This window comes from Equus asinus, chromosome 15, assembly GCF_041296235.1.
Source record: "Equus asinus isolate D_3611 breed Donkey chromosome 15, EquAss-T2T_v2, whole genome shotgun sequence".
NCBI lineage: Eukaryota > Metazoa > Chordata > Mammalia > Perissodactyla > Equidae > Equus > Equus asinus.
This window is the reverse complement of record NC_091804.1, coordinates 22398370-22419480: the sequence shown is the minus strand read 5'-3', so window position 1 is coordinate 22419480 and position 21111 is coordinate 22398370. Positions and strand designations below refer to the sequence as shown.

The window sequence follows — 21111 nt, the reverse complement described above, 5'->3', positions numbered from 1 at the left end:
CCCAGGCGATTCAAATGTACAGGCCAGGCTGAGAACCTCTGTCTTAAGGGATGCCTTTCAGGCTAAAAGCAAGTGAGGGCAGATGAAAATCTGAGATTTCTTCACTCATTTAACACACAATCCTTGACCACCTGCTATGGGTTAGGAACTGCTGTCGACACCAGAACACAGTGGTGAGCAAAACAGACAAGTCCCTGCCTCTGGAAGAGGGAAACAGACAAAAAACAAACACAAAAACAAGATAAGTAAGTAAAATATGCTGTTGGATAATAATATATGCTTTGGAGAAAACATGAAGTCAGGGGGCCAACTGGTGGCGCAGCGGTGAAGTTCACACGACCCGCTTCAGCAGCCGGGGTTCACTAGCCAGAATCCCGGCTGTGAAGCTATGCACCGCTTGTCCAGCCATGCTGTGGCAGGCGTCCCACATAAAGTAGAGGGAGATGGGCACAGACGTTAGCTCAGGGCCAGTCTTCCTCAGCAAAAAGAGGAGGATAGGCAGCAGATGTTAGCTCAGGGATAATCTTCCTCAAAAAAAAAAAAAAAAAACCCAAAACCAAAAAAACATGAAGTCAGGAAGTTGGATACGAAATGCTGGATAGATGTGTGTGCGTGAAATTCCAGATCGGATGGCCAGGCAAGATTTTTGAGTAAAGACCAAAATAAAGGGAGAGAGCAAGCCATGAAGATATTTGATGACAAGTGTAAAGGCCCCAAGGCAGGAGTTTGTTTGCCTTGTTCCAGGACCCAGGAGGCCTGCGGGGCTCGAGGGGAGCCAGCTAAGGAGGGAGTAGTCAGAGAGGCAGACGAGGCAGTCGGCAGGCCTTGGGGAGGACCTCGGCTTTGAATGCGATGGGAGCTTTTGGGGGTGTTTTGAGTGGGGGAGTAACATGGTTTGATTTACGGTCTAACAGGACCCTGCGGCAGCTGGGTGGAAAGTGGACTCTAGGGGCCAAAAGGAGAAGCAAGGAGCCCAATGCGGAGGCTGTGCAGGACACCAGAGCAGAAATGGAGGAGGAGCGGGATGCGGCGTGGAGGAGACGAGAGGGGACAGATGCTGGATCTGTTCTGCAGGGGGTGCCTACAGGACCTGCTCATCTCCAGGATGAGGGCGGGAGAAAAATGAAGGGAGGGGGAGCCTGGCGGAGGCGAAGAGCTTCCAGCCTGTGCGGGGCAGGGGGACAGTGACGCCGAGGGGTAGCGCCGGCTGGCTAAGGGCGGTTCCTGTGCCCGCCAGGCCTGGATGCAAACCCGGATTGCTTGGCCTCGGGTAGCACAGAAACACAGCCTCCGTTTCCTCTTCTGCGAAGAGCCGGCCCGCCCACCCGCGTGGCGGCGGCCCAAGCCCCGCCCCGCCCCCGCCCCTCCCCCTGCGCGGCGCTGCAGCCGCGGCCCGGCGGGTGAGTGCGGCCCGGAGGGGGTCACTCCCGGGGGTCACCCGGGACCCCGGGCCCGGAGGCGGGGCGGGGGCGGCTGGGACTGCCTGGGGTCTGCCGCCGCCGGGCGGGGGTCTGGACCCCGCGACATCCTCCGCCCCACTTCCGGGGCCGCCACTTTCACTTTCTCTTCCGCCGGCGCCGCTCTCCTGCCAGCCCCCCGACGGCCGGGCCCAGCGAGCGGGGAGCTGGGCTGGGATCCCCGGCGCCGGGGCGCCCCGGGCTCTCCTCCTCCCCGCCAGGCCCGTCCTGTTCCCTCTGTGGCGCGTTGCGGGCTTGCTCGGTCCCGCTGCCCTCGCACCTCCCACGCGGCGTCCCGGCCCGTGCCCCAGCCCAGGCCCGATCCCCGGTCCCCGGGTGGTGGGATGCTGCCCGACTGCCGCCGCCGGGGACGCCGAGGTGCAGGGAGGGCTGAGTTGCTCCTGGTCGCCCGCCCTCTCCCAGGTGACCGGCGGTAGCATTTCCCCGGAGCTGCAGCCCCGCCTGGGGGGATGGGCGCAGCCGCGCCAGATGGACGAGAAGACCAAGAAAGGTGGGCACGTCCTGGTGGCGACTGGAAACTTCGGTGGGGAGGTGGGCCCGGCCAGGACCCGGCCTCCCCTGCCCAGCAGGGCCTGGGAAAGGGGCCTTTGATCTTGTCCTCCCGCTGCCCACTTGCCCCTCACTTTCCTCCCTTGGGGCCTGGTCGCTTCCACAGACATCTTGTCCTTCATTTATTTGAGACCCCTGAGGCCTTCGGTGCTGAGATGGGGTGGGGGACGCCCAGAGGACACAGGGCAGTTGAACTTGGAGACCTCCCAGGCCGGTGGGGGTGACAGACCTCAGTTGACCTGCACACCGGGGTCATTGCCTCCCCTCTTGCCTCGCCTGCGCAGCACTGCAGAACACAGGTCAGGTCATGTGCCAGCCGCTGCAGACCCTCGTGTGCCCCTAAGTTCTTAGATCAAAGCCGGGAGCCCTTGGCTAGCACCCAGGCCCTGGGCTTCCGGCCTCACGGTCTCCCCCCGTTAGCCCTCCCACGCCCTCTGCCTGAGCCCCTCTGGCTTCTTTCTGTTCTCATCCAACAAGTTCTTGCCCAAGGCCTTCCCCTTGCTCTTCCCTCCGCCTGGAACACTTCCCCACCTGGGTCCTGACCTGTCCAGCTGCTCCTTCAGGTCTCAGCTTCAGTGTCACCTCCTTCTCCGGGCCTTCCCTGATCTCCTTATCCTGGCCGGCATGGGTCACAATCTGAATTTTTTTCTCTCTTGTTAAGTTCGTTAATTATCTGTCTCCTAAATCAGCTGGGAGGTCCATGAGGAAAGGGACCCTGTTTATCTTATTCACTGCCAAATCCTAGTTTCTGGGACAGTGGCTGGCACACAGTAGGAGCTTAATAAATGCTTGTTAGATAAATGAATGGAAGTATGGAGGACCCTGGGAGTGGGAAGGAAAAATGAACCCCAGGGGGAGGGAGGGGGTGCGGAATATCAGAGAAGGCCTCCCAGAGAAAGGGACTTTTAAGCTGGGTGCTGAAGGATATGTAGGAGTTCACCAGGAAGACGGAGAGGAAGCAGCATGTAAAATGGGTCACCTTGTCCCTCACCTCCTAACCCTGTGCTAACCTGCTTCCACTGTGCTGGCTTTCAGCCGAGGAGATGGCCCTGAGACTCGCCCGGGCAGTGGCGGGCGGGGATGAACAGGTGGCTATGCAGTGTGCCACCTGGCTGGCAGAGGAACGGGTGCCCCTGATTGTGCAGCTGAAGCCTGAGGTCTCCCCAACACAGGACATCAGGTGAGGAGTGCATGGCTGGCCACAGACTTAGGGCTTCCTGAACTCCAGTGGGCTGCAATGTATTCTTGCCTATAGAACAGTTATTCTTTTTTTTTTTTTTTTTTTTGGTGAGGAAGATTGGCCCTGAGCTAACATATGTTGCCACTATGCCACTGGGCTGGCCCTGGAACACTTACTCTTAATGACAGGTTCTGGTGTCAGGAGACTTAGCTTTAAAGCCCAGCTCTGTCACTAATTAACTGTGACATCTAGGGCTCGTCACTTCACCTCTCAAGTTTCAGTTGTTTTCCTTTTAAAAATGGGGCAATAATAGCAGCTACCTATCTCCTAGGGTTGTTAGGAGGTATATTAGGATGTTAGGCCTCATACAACAGAAAAAAACATGACAACAGTGGCATAAACAAGTTTGATGGCAGGCAGTCCAGATGTGGGGCTCTGCTCCCTGTAGTCCTCAGAGACTCATGCTTCTTCTGTCTTGTTATTCTGCTATTCAAGGCTTCCATTCTGAGGTTCACCTTATGGTCCAAAATGGCTGTTCCCGCTCCAGCCATCATATCCCCATTCTTGTCAGCAGGAAGGAGGAAGGGAAGAAGGGCACCCCGTCCCATACTCCCCTTAAGAGCGCAGCTCAAAAAGTTGCACACACTTCTTCCACTTAATTCCTGTGGACCAGAACTTACTCTCACAGCCACACTCAGCCTGAAGGGAGGCTGCGAAATACAGCCAGGAATCCAGATAGAATTCCGGAGGATGGAGAGTGGATACTGTTAGTCCTTGCCCAGGAGACTTAAACTGGATGCTGAACACAGCCCAGTGCCCGGGTCATGTTAGTCACTCAGTGAACATGAGTATTTATCTTGTGTTCCCTGCTTCTTTCCTGCTGCATGGTAAGACAATAGTCGTAGAGTTTCTGATTTTCAGTTATCCTGGTAGCCCCCATTTGATTTTTTTTTTACCAGCTTTATGGAGATATAATTGACAGGCCATACAGTTCAACAATTTAAAGTGTAGTCTTTAATTTAACTTTAATTTAAAGTGTAGCCTTTGCTACAGTCAGAGCTGTGCAGCCGTCACCACAGTCAAATTTAGATCATTTTCATCACCCCATACAGAAAGCCTGAACCCGTTAGCAGTCACGTCTCATGTCCCTACCTTTCCCCAACCCCCGACCTTAGGCAGCAACTAATTTACTTTCTGTCTCTAGGGATTTGCATAATCTGGGAATTTCATGCGAATGGAATCATACAATAGGTGGCCTTTTGTGTCTGGCTTCTTCCACTGAGCATCATGTTTTCTAGATTCATCCATGTTGCAGCCTGTATCAGAACTTCTTTCCTTATTATTGCCAAATAATCCATTGTATGGATATACACATTTTCTTTTTTCTTTCTTTTTTTTTTTTTTTTTTTGAGGAAGATTAGCCCTGAGCTAATAGCTGCTGCCAATCCTCCTCTTTTTTGCCGAGGAAGACTGGCCCTGAGCTAACATCCGTGTCCATCTTCCTCCACTTTATAAGTGGGACACCTGCCACAGCATGGCTTGATGAGTGGTGTCTTGGTCCACACCCAGGATCCGAACTGGTGAACACCGGGCCACCAAAGCAAAACGTGCGAACTTAACCACTATGCCACCAGGCCAGCCCATGTTTTCTTTATCTTTTAGTCAGCTGATGGACATTTGGGTTGTTTGTCCTTTTTGGTTAATATGAATAATGCTGTTATGAACATTTGTGTCTGAGTTTTTGTACGGACATGTCTTTTTTTCCAGTTTTATTGAGATAACTATTGTATTAGTTTCGAGAGTACAACAGAATGATTTGATGTGTGTATGCATTTTGAAATGATTACCACAGTAAGTTTAGTTGACATCTCTTGCCTCACATGGTTACAGATTTTTCCTTGGGATAAGAACTTTTGAGATCTGCTCTTTTAGCAACTTTCAGATATACAGTACAGCATTGTTAACTGTGTCACCGTGCTGTACGTCGCATCCCCAGAACTTATTTCTCTTATAAGTGGAAGTTTGTACCTGTTGACCACCTTCACCCATTTTCCCCACTCCCTTGCTCCCCACCTCTGGCAACCACCAATCTGTTCTGTTTCTCTGGATTTGGCTTTTTTAGATTCCACATACAAGTGGGATCATACGGTATTTGTCTTTGTCTGTCTGACTTCTTTCACTCAGCATAACACCCTCCAGGCCCATCTGTGTTGTTGCAAATGGCAGGATTTCCTTCTTTTTTGTGGTTGAATAATATTCCATTATAGATTTCATTTCTCATTCTGTGGGTTGTCTTTTTACTTTATTGATGGTGTCATTTGAAGCACAAAAGTGTTTAATTTTGATGAAGTCCAGTTGATCTGTATTTTCTTTTGTTGCCTGTGCTTTTGGTGTCATATCTAAGAAACCACTGCTTCATCCAAGGTCATGAAGATTTATCCCTGCGTTTTCTTCTAAGAGTTCTGTAGCTTTAGCTCTTACATTCAGGTCTTTGGTCCATTTTGAGTTATTTTTTGTATATGGTGTGAGGTAGGGGTCCAGCTTATTCTTTTGCATGTTGGTATCTAGTTGTCAGCACCATTTGTTGAAAAGGCTATTCTTTCCCCGTTTAATCATCTTGGGACCTTTGTTGAAAATTAATTGACCATAAATAGGAAGTTTATTTCTGGACTCTAATTTCTACCCCATTTATCTATAAGTCTGTCCTGATGCTGGTACCACACAGTTTTGATTACTGTAGCTTTGTAGTAAGTTTTGAAATCAGGAAATGTGAGTCCTGCAGCTTTCTTTTTTAAGATTGTTTTGCCTCTTCTGGGTCCCTTGAAGCTCTGGTTGAATTTTAGTATCAGCTGGTCAATTTCTACAAAAAAAAGTCATTTGGGATTTTGATAGGGATTGTGTTGAACCTGTAGATCGATTGGCCATTTGATTTTAAATAAAATACTTACATATCCACTTCTTGATATATTGACTTGAGACAGTACCTGTGCTGTCTCTTTGTTTTGAAAAATGAGGAATTTAAGGTACTCATCTCCCACCTCTCTTCTTCCTGACTTCCTGGTTTTAACTGAGGTGTTAGAGGAGAAGCTGTCCAGGTTGACTCCACTTGATCCCCAGAATTAAATAGCGCTGTAGTTTCTGCTGTGTGTAAAACATACAGCACACAGCTTGTTTATAGCAGCTGTATTTGTTAATGTCATAACATAATTTAATGAGCTGTTAGATCAATCGATGAAACAGGAGTTCGAAAAGAGAATGTTTCTATGAAAACTAAGTTGATTGCTTTAGAAAGACAAATAGAGACGAGTCACCAAAAAGAATTATCACTTTAGGGTGAGACGGTTCTAAAAATATGGTAAAAATCCAGAAGGGTTCTGTACTCAGATGCTTTGTGAGTGTCTGAGTCCTTGCTCCACCCTAAAGAAGATGATTCTGGAAATCATAGACCGTGTATTATGGATATGACTCATACGAAAAAAAAAATACGGAAACTCCGGTCGCAGATTCACACTCAAAGAAAAGCCATTGGCCCTCCACCTAGAGCTCAGCCAGTGAGTGTGCACTTGTGACTTCTCAGTTAAATTTAAGCGTCCCAGGTTCGCAGCTGTTTTCGCAGTTCTCTGCTTGCGTGAGTTTCCTGATTAACTGAACACCGCTGATCCTGCTGACATTGGATACGTGGGCTCCAGCTGTATTTTCTTGTTGTTAAGGTTAGAGCTTTTAGGTTTCATTTTCTAACTATAATTAAGGCTTCTATTTTTGCCTCTAGGTCGATTCTAAAAACATAAACCCACTAAAATAGCATTTCTAGTATTTTGATCGTGGAAATGCTCTTCACCGCAGAATCGGTGTGGGGAGGCACTGGTGTTCCCCAACCCCTGTGTCTGGGAGGAGGATGTTTTGAAGGTTGTGATCTAGTCCTTGGTTTAATTTCTTTTTGGTTTTCTTCCATCCTCCTGCCTCAGACTCAGCTAGTCTTGTTTCTTGTCTTTCAAAAACTTTTCCTAAGGAAAAGTAGGTGGTGGATTTGTACGAGATTCTTTACGTGTCTAAACATTTCTGTATTTTGTCCTCTCGCTTCATTGATAGTTGGCTGGGCGTTGAAAATCATTATTCTGAGGAATCGTGAAGGTATTTTCCAGAGTATCTTAAAGCAAATCTCAGATATTATTTCATTCATAAATACTTTGACATGATTTCTAAAAAATATGGACTTAAAATAACCTCCATACCATTATCACACCTAAAACATTAACATTAATTCTTTAATATCCCCTAATATTGTTTATATTCAGAGTTCCCTAATTATCTTGTTAATGCTTTTTTTTTTTAAGATTGGCACCTGAGCTGAGGTCTGCTGCCAATCTTTTGGGGATTTTTTTCCTCTTTTTCCCCAAAGCCCCCCAGTACATAGCTGTATATTCTAGTTGTGGGTCCTTCTGGCTCTGCTATGTGGCATGCTGCCTCAGCATGGCTTGATGAGCGGTGCTAGGTCTGTGCCCAGGATCTGAACCAGCAAAACCCTAGGTCCCTGAAACGGAGTGCATGAACTTAACCACTCAGCCATGGGGCCGGCTCCTCGTTAATGCTTTTGATAGTTGGTTTGTTCCAATCAGGAGCCAAATGAGGTCTACACATAGCTTTTCTTAATGTTGTCTAAGTCTCCTTTATTCTCCTTCTCTATTTTTTTTTTTTTTTTGGTGAGAAAGATTAGCCCTGAGCTAATGTCCATTGCCAATCTTCCTCTTTTTGCTTGAGGAAGATTGGCCTTGAGGCAACATCTGTTGCAAATCTTCTTCTTTTTGCTTGAGGAAGATTGTCCCTAAGCTAACATCTGTGCCGGTCTTCATCTATTTTCTATGTGGGACGCCACCACAGCATGGCTTGATGAGCAGTGTGTAGGTCTGCACCCAGGATCTGAGTCCCAGGCCACTGAAGCAGAGTACACAAACTTAACCACTATGCCACCAGCTGGCCCCTCTCCTCTCTCTTTATGTCCTTAATTTTTTTAAGAAACCTGGTCTTTCACCTCCAGAATTTTCCCACCTTCTGGATTTCTTAATTGCCTCCTCATGGTGTCATTTACTCTCTCTCACTTTCCTCGTGAACTAAAGGTTAGGTTAGTCAGGAGTCACTTTTAAATGTCCAGGAGCTGTTCCTCATTTTCTGGTTGCTTCTTGCTGGTCTTGCCTACTGGATGCAGTGTTTTCCCAGATCTCTCTGACGGTGCCGAGTAGACTTCACTGTTACTGATCTGCACCCCACTTTATCTCTGTTTCCTCTGGGATCACTTGTGTTTTTTCATCTTTGCCCTTCCTTTTCATTGTTTGGTCTTCCGAAAACATTTGAGGATCCTTGAGAAGGTTGGTGTTGAAATCCACTTTCTCTGGAATCACACCGTTCAGATTGCACTCCTGCCTCTAACGATTAGTGCTTATTTGGCAGTCATGGGACTGTCTGTGCCTCATGTTTGTATCTGTAAAATGAGGATGATAACAGTACCTGCCTCGTGGGTTTGTTGAGAGGATTGAGTGAGTTAATACGTGTTAGGTGCTTCGAAGGGCCCTGGCGTAGAGTAAGTAGTAACTGCCGGTGGTTTGGCTAGGGAGCAAGGGAGAGGAGGATAGAAGAGGCTGGCGGGGAGGGGCCGGATCAGGAGGCCCTTGTATGCCTCAGTGAGTGTGGATTTTATGCTCAGAGCAGGGTGGAGCCGCTGGAGGGGCTGAAGCAGTGGCTCCTGATCAAGGAGGAAGCCCAGGGGTGTGGGAATCCAGGAGAGGCCCCAAACCCAGTTGGGGGGTCGTGTGTTTGCACACACGTGCAGGTGCATGCACAGGTGTGCAAAGATGTCCCTGCCTATAGCTGGTGGCTGAGGTCGGACCTGCGGCCAGAGCCCTTGCCCCACCCCCGCTCCTCTCCGCAGGCTGTGGGTGAGCGTGGAGGATGCTCAGATGCACGTGGACACCATCTGGCTCACGGTGCGCGCTGACATGACCGTGGCTTCCCTCAAGGACATGGTGAGTGAAAGGGCTAGAGGGAAACCCGGGGGCGGGCGCTTCTCATTTGCTCCGCGTCTGTCTACCCTGGTGTCCCTTTGTCCCTTCCCGCTCTCCGTCTCTTGGGGACCCCTCAGGTCTTCCTGGACTACGGCTTCCCGCCCACCCTGCAGCAGTGGGTGATTGGGCAGCGGCTGGCCCGGGACCAGGAGACCCTGCACTCCCATGGGGTGCGGCGGAGCGGGGACAGCGCCTACCTCTACCTGCTGTCGGCCCGCAACACCTCGCTCAACCCGCAGGAGCTGCAGCGCGAGCGGCAATTGCGCATGCTGGAGGGTGAGGCTCTGCTCCTGGGCCGCTCGGCCTGGACTCCGGGGCGGGGGGCGGTGGGGGGCGGTGTGTGTGTGCAGAGCCCAGGACTCCGGGGCGGGGGCGGGGGGGGCGGGGAGTGTGTGTGTGTGTGTGTGTGTGTGCAGAGCCCAGGGGCTCTGGGTCGGGGACTTGCTGCGGGGGGGGGGGGGGGGGGGCCCTCATCCCTAGTGAAGAAGACAGGTCCAAGGACACCCCAGGAGGGAGCCCCTTCAGGAACCATTCTGAGTCCAGTCTTGGCTCTCAGGAAAGTCCCTTCCGGTCTCTGCTCCTGTTTTCTAAGTCTGTAAACCAGATACGATGATAATAATAGCTAGTGTTTATTCTAAATTTTTTACTTCTTAAATTTTGAAATTTCAGACCTACAGAAAAGTAGCAAAATTGTACAAAGAATTGTACAACAAATTCCCATGTACCTTTCACATGGAGCCCCCAAATATTACCATTTACTTTGGCTCTATCATTCTCTTTCTAAAATTATTTATAAAAGTTATTTGTATATGCATAAATACTTTTTTTTCTGAGCTGTTTTGAGAGTAAGTTGCAGGCATAGTGTCCTCCCCTAAATAATTGTGTGTATTTCCTTTAAAAAACAAAGGTCATGTCGTACTTTACCACATACAACTATCAAATTTAGGAAATGAACGCTGATACAGCGCTATTTTCTAATCCGTAGATGGACTTCACTTTGACCAGCTGTCTCACTGGTGTCCTTAGGGCACAAGCCATGGCGTCTGCCGCCTCCCTCAGTCTCTGTCAGTGTCTGTCTTCCCCTCCCCTTGACTCTCCCTGTGCTGAAGCTTGAAGAGTCCAGGCCACTTTGGTTTTTTGTCCCATGTGTCCTCATGCATGGATTCAGATTCAGTATTTTGGCAGAACGCTTCAGAAGTCTCTTTGTCCCTCCGGGTGCATCACTTCAGGAGCACAGGTGTCGGTTTTTAGGCAGGATCTTTAAGCCGGACGACACAGGGGCCTTCACGGTGGAGGAGGGACTCCGACCCTGTGCGAGGTCTGGGCCCCCTGGCAGACCCGAGGTGCAGACTCCTCCAGGGAGGCGGGAGAGGGTAGGAGGAGGGGTCAGTGCAGGGTCCAGGGTTCCTGGCTCGCTTAGGGTGTGGATGAAATGGGCTGCGTGGATCTGCCACCCCCTGAACCCTCCTCCCCAGATCTGGGCTTCAAGGACCTCACGCTGCAGCCGCGGGGCCCCCTGGAGCTGGCCCCCCCGAAGCCCGGGGCGCCGCAGGAGCCAGGGCCAGGGCAGCCGGCCGCCGCGCCCGAGCCCCCGCCGGTAAGCTGCCGCCGCACGCTCCCCGCCCCCGCTGCCCAGCGCGCGCTCACGGCCGCTCTGCCCCCAGGTGGGCTGGCAGTGCCCCGGCTGCACCTTCATCAACAAGCCCACGCGGCCCGGCTGCGAGATGTGCTGCCGCGCGCGGCCCGAGGCCTACCAGGTGCCCGCCTCGTACCAGCCCGACGAGGAGGAGCGCGCGCGCCTGGCCGGCGAGGAGGAGGCGCTGCGCCAGTACCAGCAGGTGGGCGCGGAAGTCCCCGGCCAGACACCTGCACACTGGACGGGGGAGGCGTAGGCCAGGAAGGGAGGCACCTCCACATTGCCGCTCCTCTCCCATTGCTGCCTTGCCCCTCATGACCACACCACTGGCGGTGACCTTGTACTTGACTGTGACCCGCTCTGTCCTGGAGGTCATCCTGTCGCTGAGACCCTGCTCCCTGGCTGTGACCATATGTCCTGCCCCCACGTGGGCTGTGGCTCCGCCCCTAGCTTTGACATACACAGCAAAATTTTGCACACAAGTGTTCTGGCTGTGACTCCAACACCCAAGCTGTGGTCCTGACCACATCCTCATCTGCCACCCCTCATCTGCCTGTGACCTGGCTCCTGCTCCACTCAGCCATGACCTCACCCTGGACCCTACTACTCCTGACCCCCATCCCTCTGCACCTGTGGCCCACCCTGACTTCCTATGACCCTGGACCTGGCCCCCCCCCCTCCCTGGGGGGTTAACCCTGCCCTCTGCCCCGCCCCATCCCATAGCCCCGCCCCCTATCAATGACACACACTAGTTACACAGATACCTGACCCTGAGTGTTCCCCCATTCTGATCAGATGCCCTCCATGCCACACCTGCATTCCCCTGGGACCCAGTGCTGTCCTTGCCCCACCCAGACCATGACCTCACTCCTGGTCTCATCTACAGTCTTGGCCGGGACCCTGTCCTCTGTACCCTAGCTTTATAACCCCCCACCCCCCATACCCCTGACCTCCTGTGTGACCTTGGCCTGCCTCCACCCATGCCCCCTGGCCCCCGGGATAACCCTGCTACCCCAGTCTTCTGGATCAGACCCTGGCCCTCTGACTTTCCCTGCTGCCGTCGCTCCCTCGCCTGGCTGGACCCCCGTTGCAGGCCCCACTTGGCCCTGCCTGGCCCACCCCCTGCCCCTGGCTTCCGGCCTGGCTCCCTGGCCACCCCACCCTGTCCCGGGATCCTGAGTCCCCCAGCTTCGCCCGCCCCCTTCCTGGTCTGACCCGCCCCGCGGCCCCGCCCCGTGTGCCCAGCGGAAGCAGCAGCAGCAGGAGGGGAACTACCTGCAGCACGTGCAGCTGGATCAGCGGAGCCTGGTGCTGAACACCGAGCCCACCGAGTGCCCCGTGTGCTACTCGGTGCTGGCGCCCGGCGAGGCCGTGGTGCTGCGGGAGTGTCTGCACACCTTCTGCAGGTGCGGCCCCCGCCCCCGCGGCGCGGCTCTAGGGCTCTACTGCCAGGTCAGAGGGCTGGAAGGGGGTGGGCCTGTGCTCTTCCATCTTAGTGGACGCCTGAGGAACCTGCGAGGTAGGCGCTCTGTCCCGGTTTTGCAGAGGAGGAATGAGAGGCACAGAGAGGCCAGCACCTTGCTCAAGACCACACAGCTCAGGCGTTCTGGCTGTAGAGGCTATGCCCTTCACCGCAACTGGCCCAGGCCGTCGCCCTGGCAGCCTATGCCACCCCGGCCTGCGCCTTGGCGGGGTGGGCGTCCTTCCCTCTCTGAGGCTCCTCTGCTGGCCCGTTGGCCCCTGGGCTGTGGAGAGCAGGGCCTCCTCCACAGCAGCAGCGGCAGCCGTGGGGTCTGTGCTGGGCCTGGGGTTCCAGAAGTGGACAGAAGGGCTCAGTGCCTGCTTTCTGCAGCTTACAGCCAGTGGGGAGGCAGAGTAATCAAGTACTCACTGATCTAATTGTAAATTGTGTCAAATGCTAATACCAGTGGCTTTAAGGCAACAGGGGCCCTGGTTCCGGAGGGGTCAGGGAAGCCTGTAGGAGGGTGGCAGTTGAGCAGAGACCAGAGGGTCTGGTGTGGGTGTGTGCCTGGCCTGTTTGTGGCAGCAGAGGGTCAGGGTGACCAGAGCAGAGGGTGGACAGAGGGGTTAGGGAGGGCAAGGCACCGGGGCTCTTGGGAGCTGCACTGAGGGGTCGGGTTTGCATTTCGTGGGACAGGCGGGGATGGGAGGCTGCTGGGGAGGATGCGGCCACTGTGTGGAGAGTACGCTCTAGGGGCGAGGAATGAGGAGGCCCCTGCAGTCCTCCAGGCGAGGGGTGTCAGAGACCTGGACCCGAGCAGTGGGGCGGCAGTGGGGTGGACAGAAGTGGAGGCCATGGTGATGGGTTGGCAGGAGGGACAGGGAGGAGGGAGGTATTGAGGAGAAGCCCACCTGGGGTCAGACGTCGCCATGGGAGGGGTGGAGTCCTGGGGGATGGGGCCCAGATGATGCTAACTTCCACCCACCCCCTCCCCCAGGGAGTGTCTGCAGGGCACCATCCTCAACAGCCAGGAGGCTGAGGTCGCCTGCCCCTTCATTGACAACACCTACTCGTGCTCGGGCAAGCTGCTGGAGAGGGAGATCCGGGCGGTAAGGGCCGGGGGCAGGCACACCCTGAGCTGGCCGTGGGGACTGGCTCCGAGAGCCCGTCTCAGACAGGAGACACTAGAGAGCTCTCCCTCCTTATGTGGAATGCTTGGGCCCAAGCAGGAACAGAGCGGGAACTGGAGGAAGCAGCTAGTAAAGAAACCACCTCTACGAAGGGAAGACAGCAGAGGGGTTAAGAGTAGGGGAGCTCTAGGCCCAGGTGGCCTGGGTGACCTCAAGCCAGAGACTCAGGCTCTCTGTGCCTTGGTTTCTCTTCTTGGTCAGTTAGGGTTGAAGTTAGAGTTGGTTTCTATTTCCAGGGTCGTGAAGATGACAGTAGAGGATCTGTGTAAAGAACTTAGAGTAGTGCCCGACACACGGTAAGCCCTTGTGTCAGTTAGCTTTTGCTGTGTAACAGGTCACTCCAGACTTAGTAGCTTGAAACAGTCACTATTTATTTAGCTCATGAATCTGCCAGTCAGTCCTTTGAGTCGTTTGAGCTGAGCTGAGCCGGATGATTGTTCTGGTCCACACTGGGCCTGGCTGATCTCGTCTGGGCTTCGCTGGTGGCTCAGCCGTCGTGGACTCGTTTATCTGCCACGGCTGGGGTGATTGGGCCTCTCTCCACTTTGGTCTCTCGTCCACCAGCAGGCTGGCCAGGGCCTGCGCACGTGGTGGGGGTCTCAAGGGTCCAGAGCAGCCAGAGGGGAGCCCCAGCGCAAGAGTGCTTTCCCATCTCGTGCTTTTCTCACTTGCTGTTGTCCCATTGGCCAAAGTGGGTCATATGCTCAAGCCCAGAGTCCGTGTGGGGAGGGGACCACCCAAGGGTATGGCATCAGGGAGACATGAATAAATCCAGCAGTCTGTCACAGTGCTGTGATGTCTGCATGTGTGCGTTTGCTATGGTTACTATTATTAATGTTGTTGTTATCAAGTCTCTCCCTGGCTGCTGTTGATCTTGAGCAAGTCCTCTCCCTTCTCTGGGCCTCTGTTTCCCCACCTGTAAAGTGGACTGCCGGGCCTGATTCATGGTGTTTAAACTGCTGGGGAATGGCCTTCCCAGAATTGGGCATCGGGCAGACCGCCCCAGGCCCGTACACAGAGCCCTGGTCCTCCCCGTCTCTCCTGCCTCTCTCCTGTGACCAGCTTCTCCTGAGAACGCCCCTGACTTCACTGAGTGTTTCCTGGAGCCCAGAGGGTTCTGCCTTAGGGGAGACAGAAGAGGTGGACGGGCCTGGACCCCGTCACCCCCACCCCTGCACCGAGAGCAGCCTGCGTTTACCTGTTGTCTGAGGGGCATCTGAGAAGGGCGGCTCCGGGTGGTCGCCAAGGCCTCCTCGCTCAGGCCTGGAGAGGCCCCAAGACAAGGATCATTCCTTATGGCCCGGCACCCACAGCCATTGCCCAGAGGTTTTCCCTCTGGGGTCCACCCGTGCCAAGGGGCATTGTGGTGGGGCCAGAGTTCATGCCAAGGGGCTGCAGGCCCATGTTTCCCTAGAGGCCCTGGGAGTTGACCTGAGCTCAGAGTGACCTCAGAATGGTCAAGTGTAGCAGAGGAAAGGGCAGGGAGCAGCAGAGTAATGCACTGGAGGTTGTTTTTACCAGAGCAGAAATCAAAGAGAAAAATCACCCATCACCCCCATCCCAGCAAATCCCCGATTGCACTTTCCCGTTTCCTTTGGTGTCTCTGGGCGGATGTGACTTTTTTCTGGTTTAAATCAGCCCTATTAAGGTCTACTTTGCACACAGTAAAGTGCACCCATTGTACGCGTGCAGTTGGATGAGTTTGGACAAATGTAACTCATGTAACTGCCACCTAATCAAGATACAGAACAGAGGCATGATTCCTCCCTCATTGTAACCAGCATAGATGTAATAACTTTTGCTATTTTGCTACAAAATCTTTCTAAAGATTATTATAAATCTCTATGTCATAAATCCTATTCATCCCTCTTATTAATCCAGTTTCTCAGTTTGCAAAGAACACTTCAAAGAACATCTCTTCCTTCTTATATATTATTTTCTTAGGATAAACTTGTAGAAGTGGAGTAAGTCCCAAAGAGTCAGAAAGGTTTGGGACGGGTGAAACAGTGTTGCCACACCGCTAACGCAGAGTGCACTGTGCCAGGGTACTAGTTCAACCACATCCGCGCCAGCATTGCTGGTTATTGTGTTTGTCCCTTTTTTCTTTCTTTTTTTTATCATGGGAAGGTATACCTAACACCTTACCATTTTTAAGCATACGCTTCTGTGGCATTAAGCACATTCACATTGTTGTGCAGCCATCACCATCATCCATCTCCAGAACTTTTATCCAGTTTTGAGTGAAGCTTTTAAACACTGAGGGTGATGTGAAGAAAAGCTCATAGGGTTGGACTTGATGGGCTGGGGCTTCCTGGAGGGTGTTTGGTGGCGGGAGGGCCACGTAGCAGGTGTTCTGAACCCGGAGCGCCAGGGTGCGGTCTGTTGGCAGCTGCTGAGCCCTGAGGATTACCAGCGATTTCTGGACCTGGGCGTCTCCATCGCCGAGAACCGCAGTGCCTTCAGCTACCACTGCAAGACCCCCGACTGCAAGGGCTGGTGCTTCTTTGAGGATGATGTCAACGAGTTTGAGTGCCCCGTGTGCAAGCAAGTCAACTGCCTGCTCTGCAAGGTGGGGAGGGGACCCACACTGTCTAGTGCCCCTAGTCCTGCCAGGAGCTCACTGCCGTGCAGCTGTGATGCTGGCTTGGTTAGAGCTGCATGTCAGTGACAGGGCCTGGCCTGGGCCCTAAACTGAGCCTCAGCCTGGGACCAAGCCCTGACCCTAGACTGAGCCCCAACCCTGAGTCCCAGACCTGGCACCAGATGGAACCTCAGCCTCGACTGAGCCCTGGCCCGCTACTAGTACTAACCCTGGCCTCCGACTGAGCCCTGATCCCAGTCACAGACCAGCCCCAACCCTGGCCCCAGACGGAGTCTCCAGCCCTGTCCTGAACTGAGCCCTGCCCTCATCATCTCAGTGGTTGACCACTAAAGAGACTGGTCTCGAGAGAGTAGGTGGGTCCGAGCCTGGTCGCAGCCTGAGCAGCTCAGTCTGCAGCATTGGGCCCACACCCGCGACACAAGCTAGCCAGGGACGAGGGGCTGCAGCCTAGAGGGGAGACTGTAGGGTTTTCTCTGCCCATCGGGACTTAAAATAACTACATATGTGTTGTTATTATCATATGTGGCGATCCTGGCTTCACCCCCTGGTCTCGGTGTCCTCTTCTGTAAGATGGGTGTGTGGTTTACAAAGCAAGGCCCTGTCCGTGACGTTTAGAGGCCTTAAGTGCTTGTGTGGATGCCTGCTCTGCCCCCCAGCTCTCAGCTTTTTAACGCCCTGGGGAACCCCTCACCTCGCGGCCCTCACCCCACTGCAGGCCATCCATAAGGATATGAACTGCAAGGAGTACCAGGATGACCTGGCCCTGCGGGCTCAGGATGATGTGGCTGCCCGGCAGACGACCGAGATGCTAAGGGTGAGGCTGGGTCAGAGCCGAGGTCCCGGAGATTTGAGTTCTGGGAGCTGTTGGGGCCAGGGGCTTCTCGGAAAGGACTGTTGTTCATACAGTCCTGGAGGCTCTGACCTCCTGGTTGTCACCCCATCCAGAGATGGGATTTAGGATGAGTGGTCAGATGGGAGCAGCAGGAAGAGCATCTGGGTGGACAGAGGAAGCAGCAGAAAGAGAGGAGACGAGGCTGGACACAGCCCGGCCTGGGCGGGGCAGCGTAGGAGAATGACTCCACAACTCCAGAGGGGTGACAGTTTCCCTCCGCGGTGGGGAGGGGGGCCCAGGAGCGGGGCTGGCCACGCAGCTGCCCCAGCCTGGCCCCAAGGTCAGCCCCTGCTCTGCTCCAGTTGATGCTGCAGCAGGGCGAGGCCATGCACTGCCCACAGTGCCAGATCGTGGTGCAGAAGAAGGATGGCTGCGACTGGATCCGCTGCACGGTCTGCCACACCGAGATCTGCTGGGTCACCAAGGGCCCACGCTGGGGCCCCCGGGTGAGTCTTCCGGGGAGCGGAGGGCTGGGAGTCATATGGGGGCTCCCTCGTGGGCCTTGCCTGAGAGAGGGATTGGAGAGCTGTAGCCCCTGGGGCAAACCCAACCTGCCTGTATTGGTACAGCTTGTGAGGGAAGAATGGTGTTTACATTTTAAATGGTTGGGAAGGATCAAAAGAAGATGATTTCATGACGTGAAAATTATACGGAATCCAAATTTCGGTGTCCATAAGTAAAGCCTTATGGGAGCGCAGCCAGGCTCACTCAGTTCCATATGGTCCAGGGCTGCTTTTGCGCTACAAAGGCAGAGCCCTGTGGCCCACAAAGCCTGCAAGGTCTGGCTCTTTACAAAAGCAGGTGGCCACTCCGACCCTAGAGAACAGCGATTAAGGGTTCAGTCTGAAGCCAGAGCTGGAGTGGCTGGGTGGTGAGGCGGTCACTCCCTTCTCTGAGCCTCGGTTCCTTCATCTGTAAAATGGAGATGACAGCAGGGCCTATCTCAGGCTTGCCATCAGAATCAAATGAAAAAATGCAAGAGAAGCGCCTAGTAGGGTGCTTGTCACATGTGAGCCCTCCGTGTGTGGCAGCTGTCATCTTTCGGGGTGTGTTCCTGGAATTAGGGTCTCCTTGTTAAAACGGATGGAGGCAGAGAGAGCTGCCCTTTTTTCTGCTGCCAGTGTGCTGACCTCCCAGGATATGCAAAGACCCATCAGATCCTTTCCTTGCCCAGGGTCCAGGGGTGGGCAGACTGAGACCACGTAATGGGGCTGCTGTGGGAGCCCAGAAAGGCCCTAATGGCTGCCTGTCAGGTCACTGAGGCTGAGAAGGCCATTCTCAGCAGGGGGACCTGTGTGAGCAAAGCCCACAGTGGCAGTGTGCAGAGGGAGCAGCGCAGGGGGGCATGGTCTTCACTGCCCTGACCTCCTCTTCTCTCCCCCATCCTCTAGGGCCCAGGAGACACCAGTGGGGGCTGCCGCTGCCGGGTGAATGGGGTCCCTTGCCATCCCAGCTGTCAGAACTGCCACTGAGCTGAGGATGGCCCGGTCCCCACGCTGATCCAGCACCACATTCGCAAGCTGCTGTGGGACAGGGCAGGTGCTTTGGCTCTGATTTACGGCCTGGGAGATGCTTCTGTGTTTGGTGGAGACGGGCCCTGGAGAGGCCAAGGCCCCTGATATGCGTGGACAGGTGTTTGCTGTGGCTGTGGCGGGGCCCCACCTGAGCTGGCTGTTGTCGGGGGCTGCGTCTGCCCCAGTGCATTTGCCCTTCCCCTGGGGCTTGCTGGCTAGACCCCGCATCTTTTCTCTCTGGCATCCACTTCTGCCTGAGCCAGCCTTAAGCACAGCCCTGGCCAGAGACCTTCCTGAATGGAGCCTCAGAGAGCCCCGCGAGTCCACAATCTGCCCGTCCATCGCTGCCGCCTGCTGACCGCTGCGCTCACAGCCTCCCACTTCCTGTCGGCTTCCTGGGGGTGACTTTCCTTTGCCTTTGCTGTTGGAGGCCTGGGGTCTCTGAGAATTGCTGCTAATCGTGTTCAGAGCCAGGAGACCCGGCCGTTTCTAAAGCACAGTCCGTCAGGTGCGGCTTCCGCGTCCCCCTTTGCCGCCAGTGTAAGCTGATTAAAATGTTTTTCCAGGAAGGGCTGAGTGTGATGACCTGAGAGGGAGTGACAGGGCCATGGGCTGGGACTCTGCACACAGGCAGGATCCCACGCTCTCCAGGAATTGCAGCAGGAAGTTGATGTATTGCCTGCTGCCACTGGTGGAACGAGGGTGTGACTGAGCACCAGGATCCTTGCACCAGACTTGGCACCCCTGCGCCCAGTTTGAGGGGCAGGATGCTCTTGGATTAACATTGATCCGAACAGGTGGAGTCTGCAGTGTGTCACAAAGTAGGGTCTGTAGATCAGGGTGGGCTTCAGGGGGAGGGAGGGGCCAAGGCCACAGCTATAGGCTGGCGGCTCCCTTCTGGCTTCTCAGTGGCCATCCTGGTGGAGGAAGAGGCATTTCAGGAACAGGTGAAGCTGCCACAGGTGAGGGGTGAGGCTGTCCATCCTAATTTCAACACCTCAGGCAAGACGGCACAGTATCGGTCCAGCAGTATTTGTTAGTCCCTGCTCTGTGCTGGTCAGAGGTTAATAAAACACGGTTCTGGGTGTTTATCCTGTAAGTTTTTACTGCATTGTCTGACCCACCCCCGTTCCCCTGTTGAGATGTGGTATTTGACGGCCAACACGTCTGAGCCCCGATGTGGATCATCATTACGACAGGTGGAGGGAGTGTCTGCTGTTCAAGGCCCGGGCTTCAGGCTCCAGAAGTTGGGGCCTCTGGTTTTGCAGGGGAAGGACTTGTTCTAGCCCCTGGAAAGGCACTGCCACCCTGCCCTTGGATACCAAGACTCAAGAGAGTTGAGCCCAGACACTGAGAGCAGAGCTATGAGAGAACACAAGTGCCTTTCTGCTCTGCCAGCATTGGCTCATGGCAGCTGTCACAGCTGATGCAGGGCACGCTCGGCAGCCTCCCTGAAGGGGCCAGGCAGAACCAGACTGGAGAAAACAGAACAAGCCGAGGAGAGCTGGGCTGAGGAGAGTGTGATGGCACCCAGATCTGGCCAGAAGGCTTGCTTTGACCAGCTCCTCCCGCCTCCCTGTCCTGCCAGGGCCCATCTTTGTGTCCCTCAGGAGCCTGGGCACAGGAGGAAAGCAGAGACCATTCTCTTGGTGCAGAAGGTGTAAACTGGTAAGCCACAGGCTGTAACCAGTTCACCCAAAACTGTTTTAGAAATTTGAATTTGTTGCCAGTACTTTTAAATTGACAGACACTAGATTAAAATTAAGATGCCCAGCTTCTCTTGAAAAAGTCGAGGTTGGGTAATCCTGGGTCCTTGTTTCCACATGGTAGGAATGGTTGAGTCACGTGATTGATGGTGGGTCTTCACAAGGGTTTAGGCTCTCTAGTCACCACAGTCCTTGTCACCCTCAGTACTCACACTGAGGCCTTTCCAGTGCCCTTGCACCGTTCTTTTCCTGATGAGTATTAAGAGGTATTAATGAAGTTTTTTTTTTTTTTAAAGATTGGCCCTGAGCTAACATCTGTTGCCAATCTTTCTTTTCTTCTCCTTCTCCCCAAAGCCCCCCAGTACATAGTTGTATATTCTAGTCATAGGTCCGTCTTGCTCTTCTGTGTGGGATCCTTCCTAAGCATGGCTTGATGAGTGGTGCTATGTCCACGCCCAAGATCCAAACCTGCGAAACCCTGGGCCGCCAAAGCAGAGTGTGTGAACTTAGCCACTCGGCCACGGGGCCAGCCCCTAATGAGGTATTTCTTTACCCATGGCTGTATCAAAAGAGAGGACAAGGCAGGCCGAGGGGGCTGCGTCGGCTGCATCTTTCGCTGGGCCCACTCCTCTCGGCCAGCCTGGGCAGAGTCTGAGTCTGCAGCAGCCAAGGAGAAGGTCAGGAGCACGAATGAAGGCAGGACTGTCCTGTGTGCCGACCTCTAGCACCACAGTGAGTGCACCAGCCGGCAGGGGAGGATCTAAGAGGGCAGGCTCACAAGTGCTCCCTATTGCAGAGTTGAGGGGAGGGGCCTCACCACCTAAGGGTCACCGCATGGCACGCCCC

The 21111-nt window shown here is 54.1% G+C and overlaps 1 protein-coding gene across 6 annotated transcripts; it reads left to right on the top strand.

Annotated features, from left to right (window-relative positions):
- Positions 1 to 1331: 1331 nt before the first annotated feature.
- RBCK1 (RANBP2-type and C3HC4-type zinc finger containing 1) lies at positions 1332 to 20997 on the top strand. Of its 6 annotated transcripts, none has more exons than XM_070485706.1 (13): positions 1332 to 1400; positions 1881 to 1968; positions 3063 to 3207; positions 9131 to 9224; positions 9503 to 9539; positions 10739 to 10860; positions 10928 to 11101; positions 12145 to 12305; positions 13359 to 13470; positions 15941 to 16120; positions 16869 to 16967; positions 17348 to 17491; positions 18437 to 20997. In XM_070485706.1, exons 2-13 carry the CDS (start codon positions 1947 to 1949, stop codon positions 18515 to 18517), a joined length of 1371 nt encoding a protein of 456 aa, XP_070341807.1. In that variant the 5' UTR covers positions 1332 to 1400; positions 1881 to 1946; the 3' UTR covers positions 18518 to 20997. The 6 variants fall into 6 exon arrangements, with proteins under 6 accessions (XP_070341807.1, XP_070341803.1, XP_070341802.1 ...); XM_070485702.1 differs by having other exon boundaries at positions 9341 to 9539; XM_070485701.1 differs by having other exon boundaries at positions 9341 to 9539; positions 15923 to 16120; positions 18437 to 19656.
- The last annotated feature ends 114 nt before the right edge of the window (positions 20998 to 21111 follow it).

Coding starts and splice junctions, on each gene's coding strand:
- RBCK1 (XM_070485701.1), top strand. CDS start 1,947: ATGGACGAGAAGACCAAGAAAG. Junction 1,969..3,062: donor GGACGAGAAGACCAAGAAAG/GTGGGCACGTCC, acceptor GCTGGCTTTCAG/CCGAGGAGATGGCCCTGAGA. Junction 11,102..12,144: donor CGCTGCGCCAGTACCAGCAG/GTGGGCGCGGAA, acceptor CCGTGTGCCCAG/CGGAAGCAGCAGCAGCAGGA.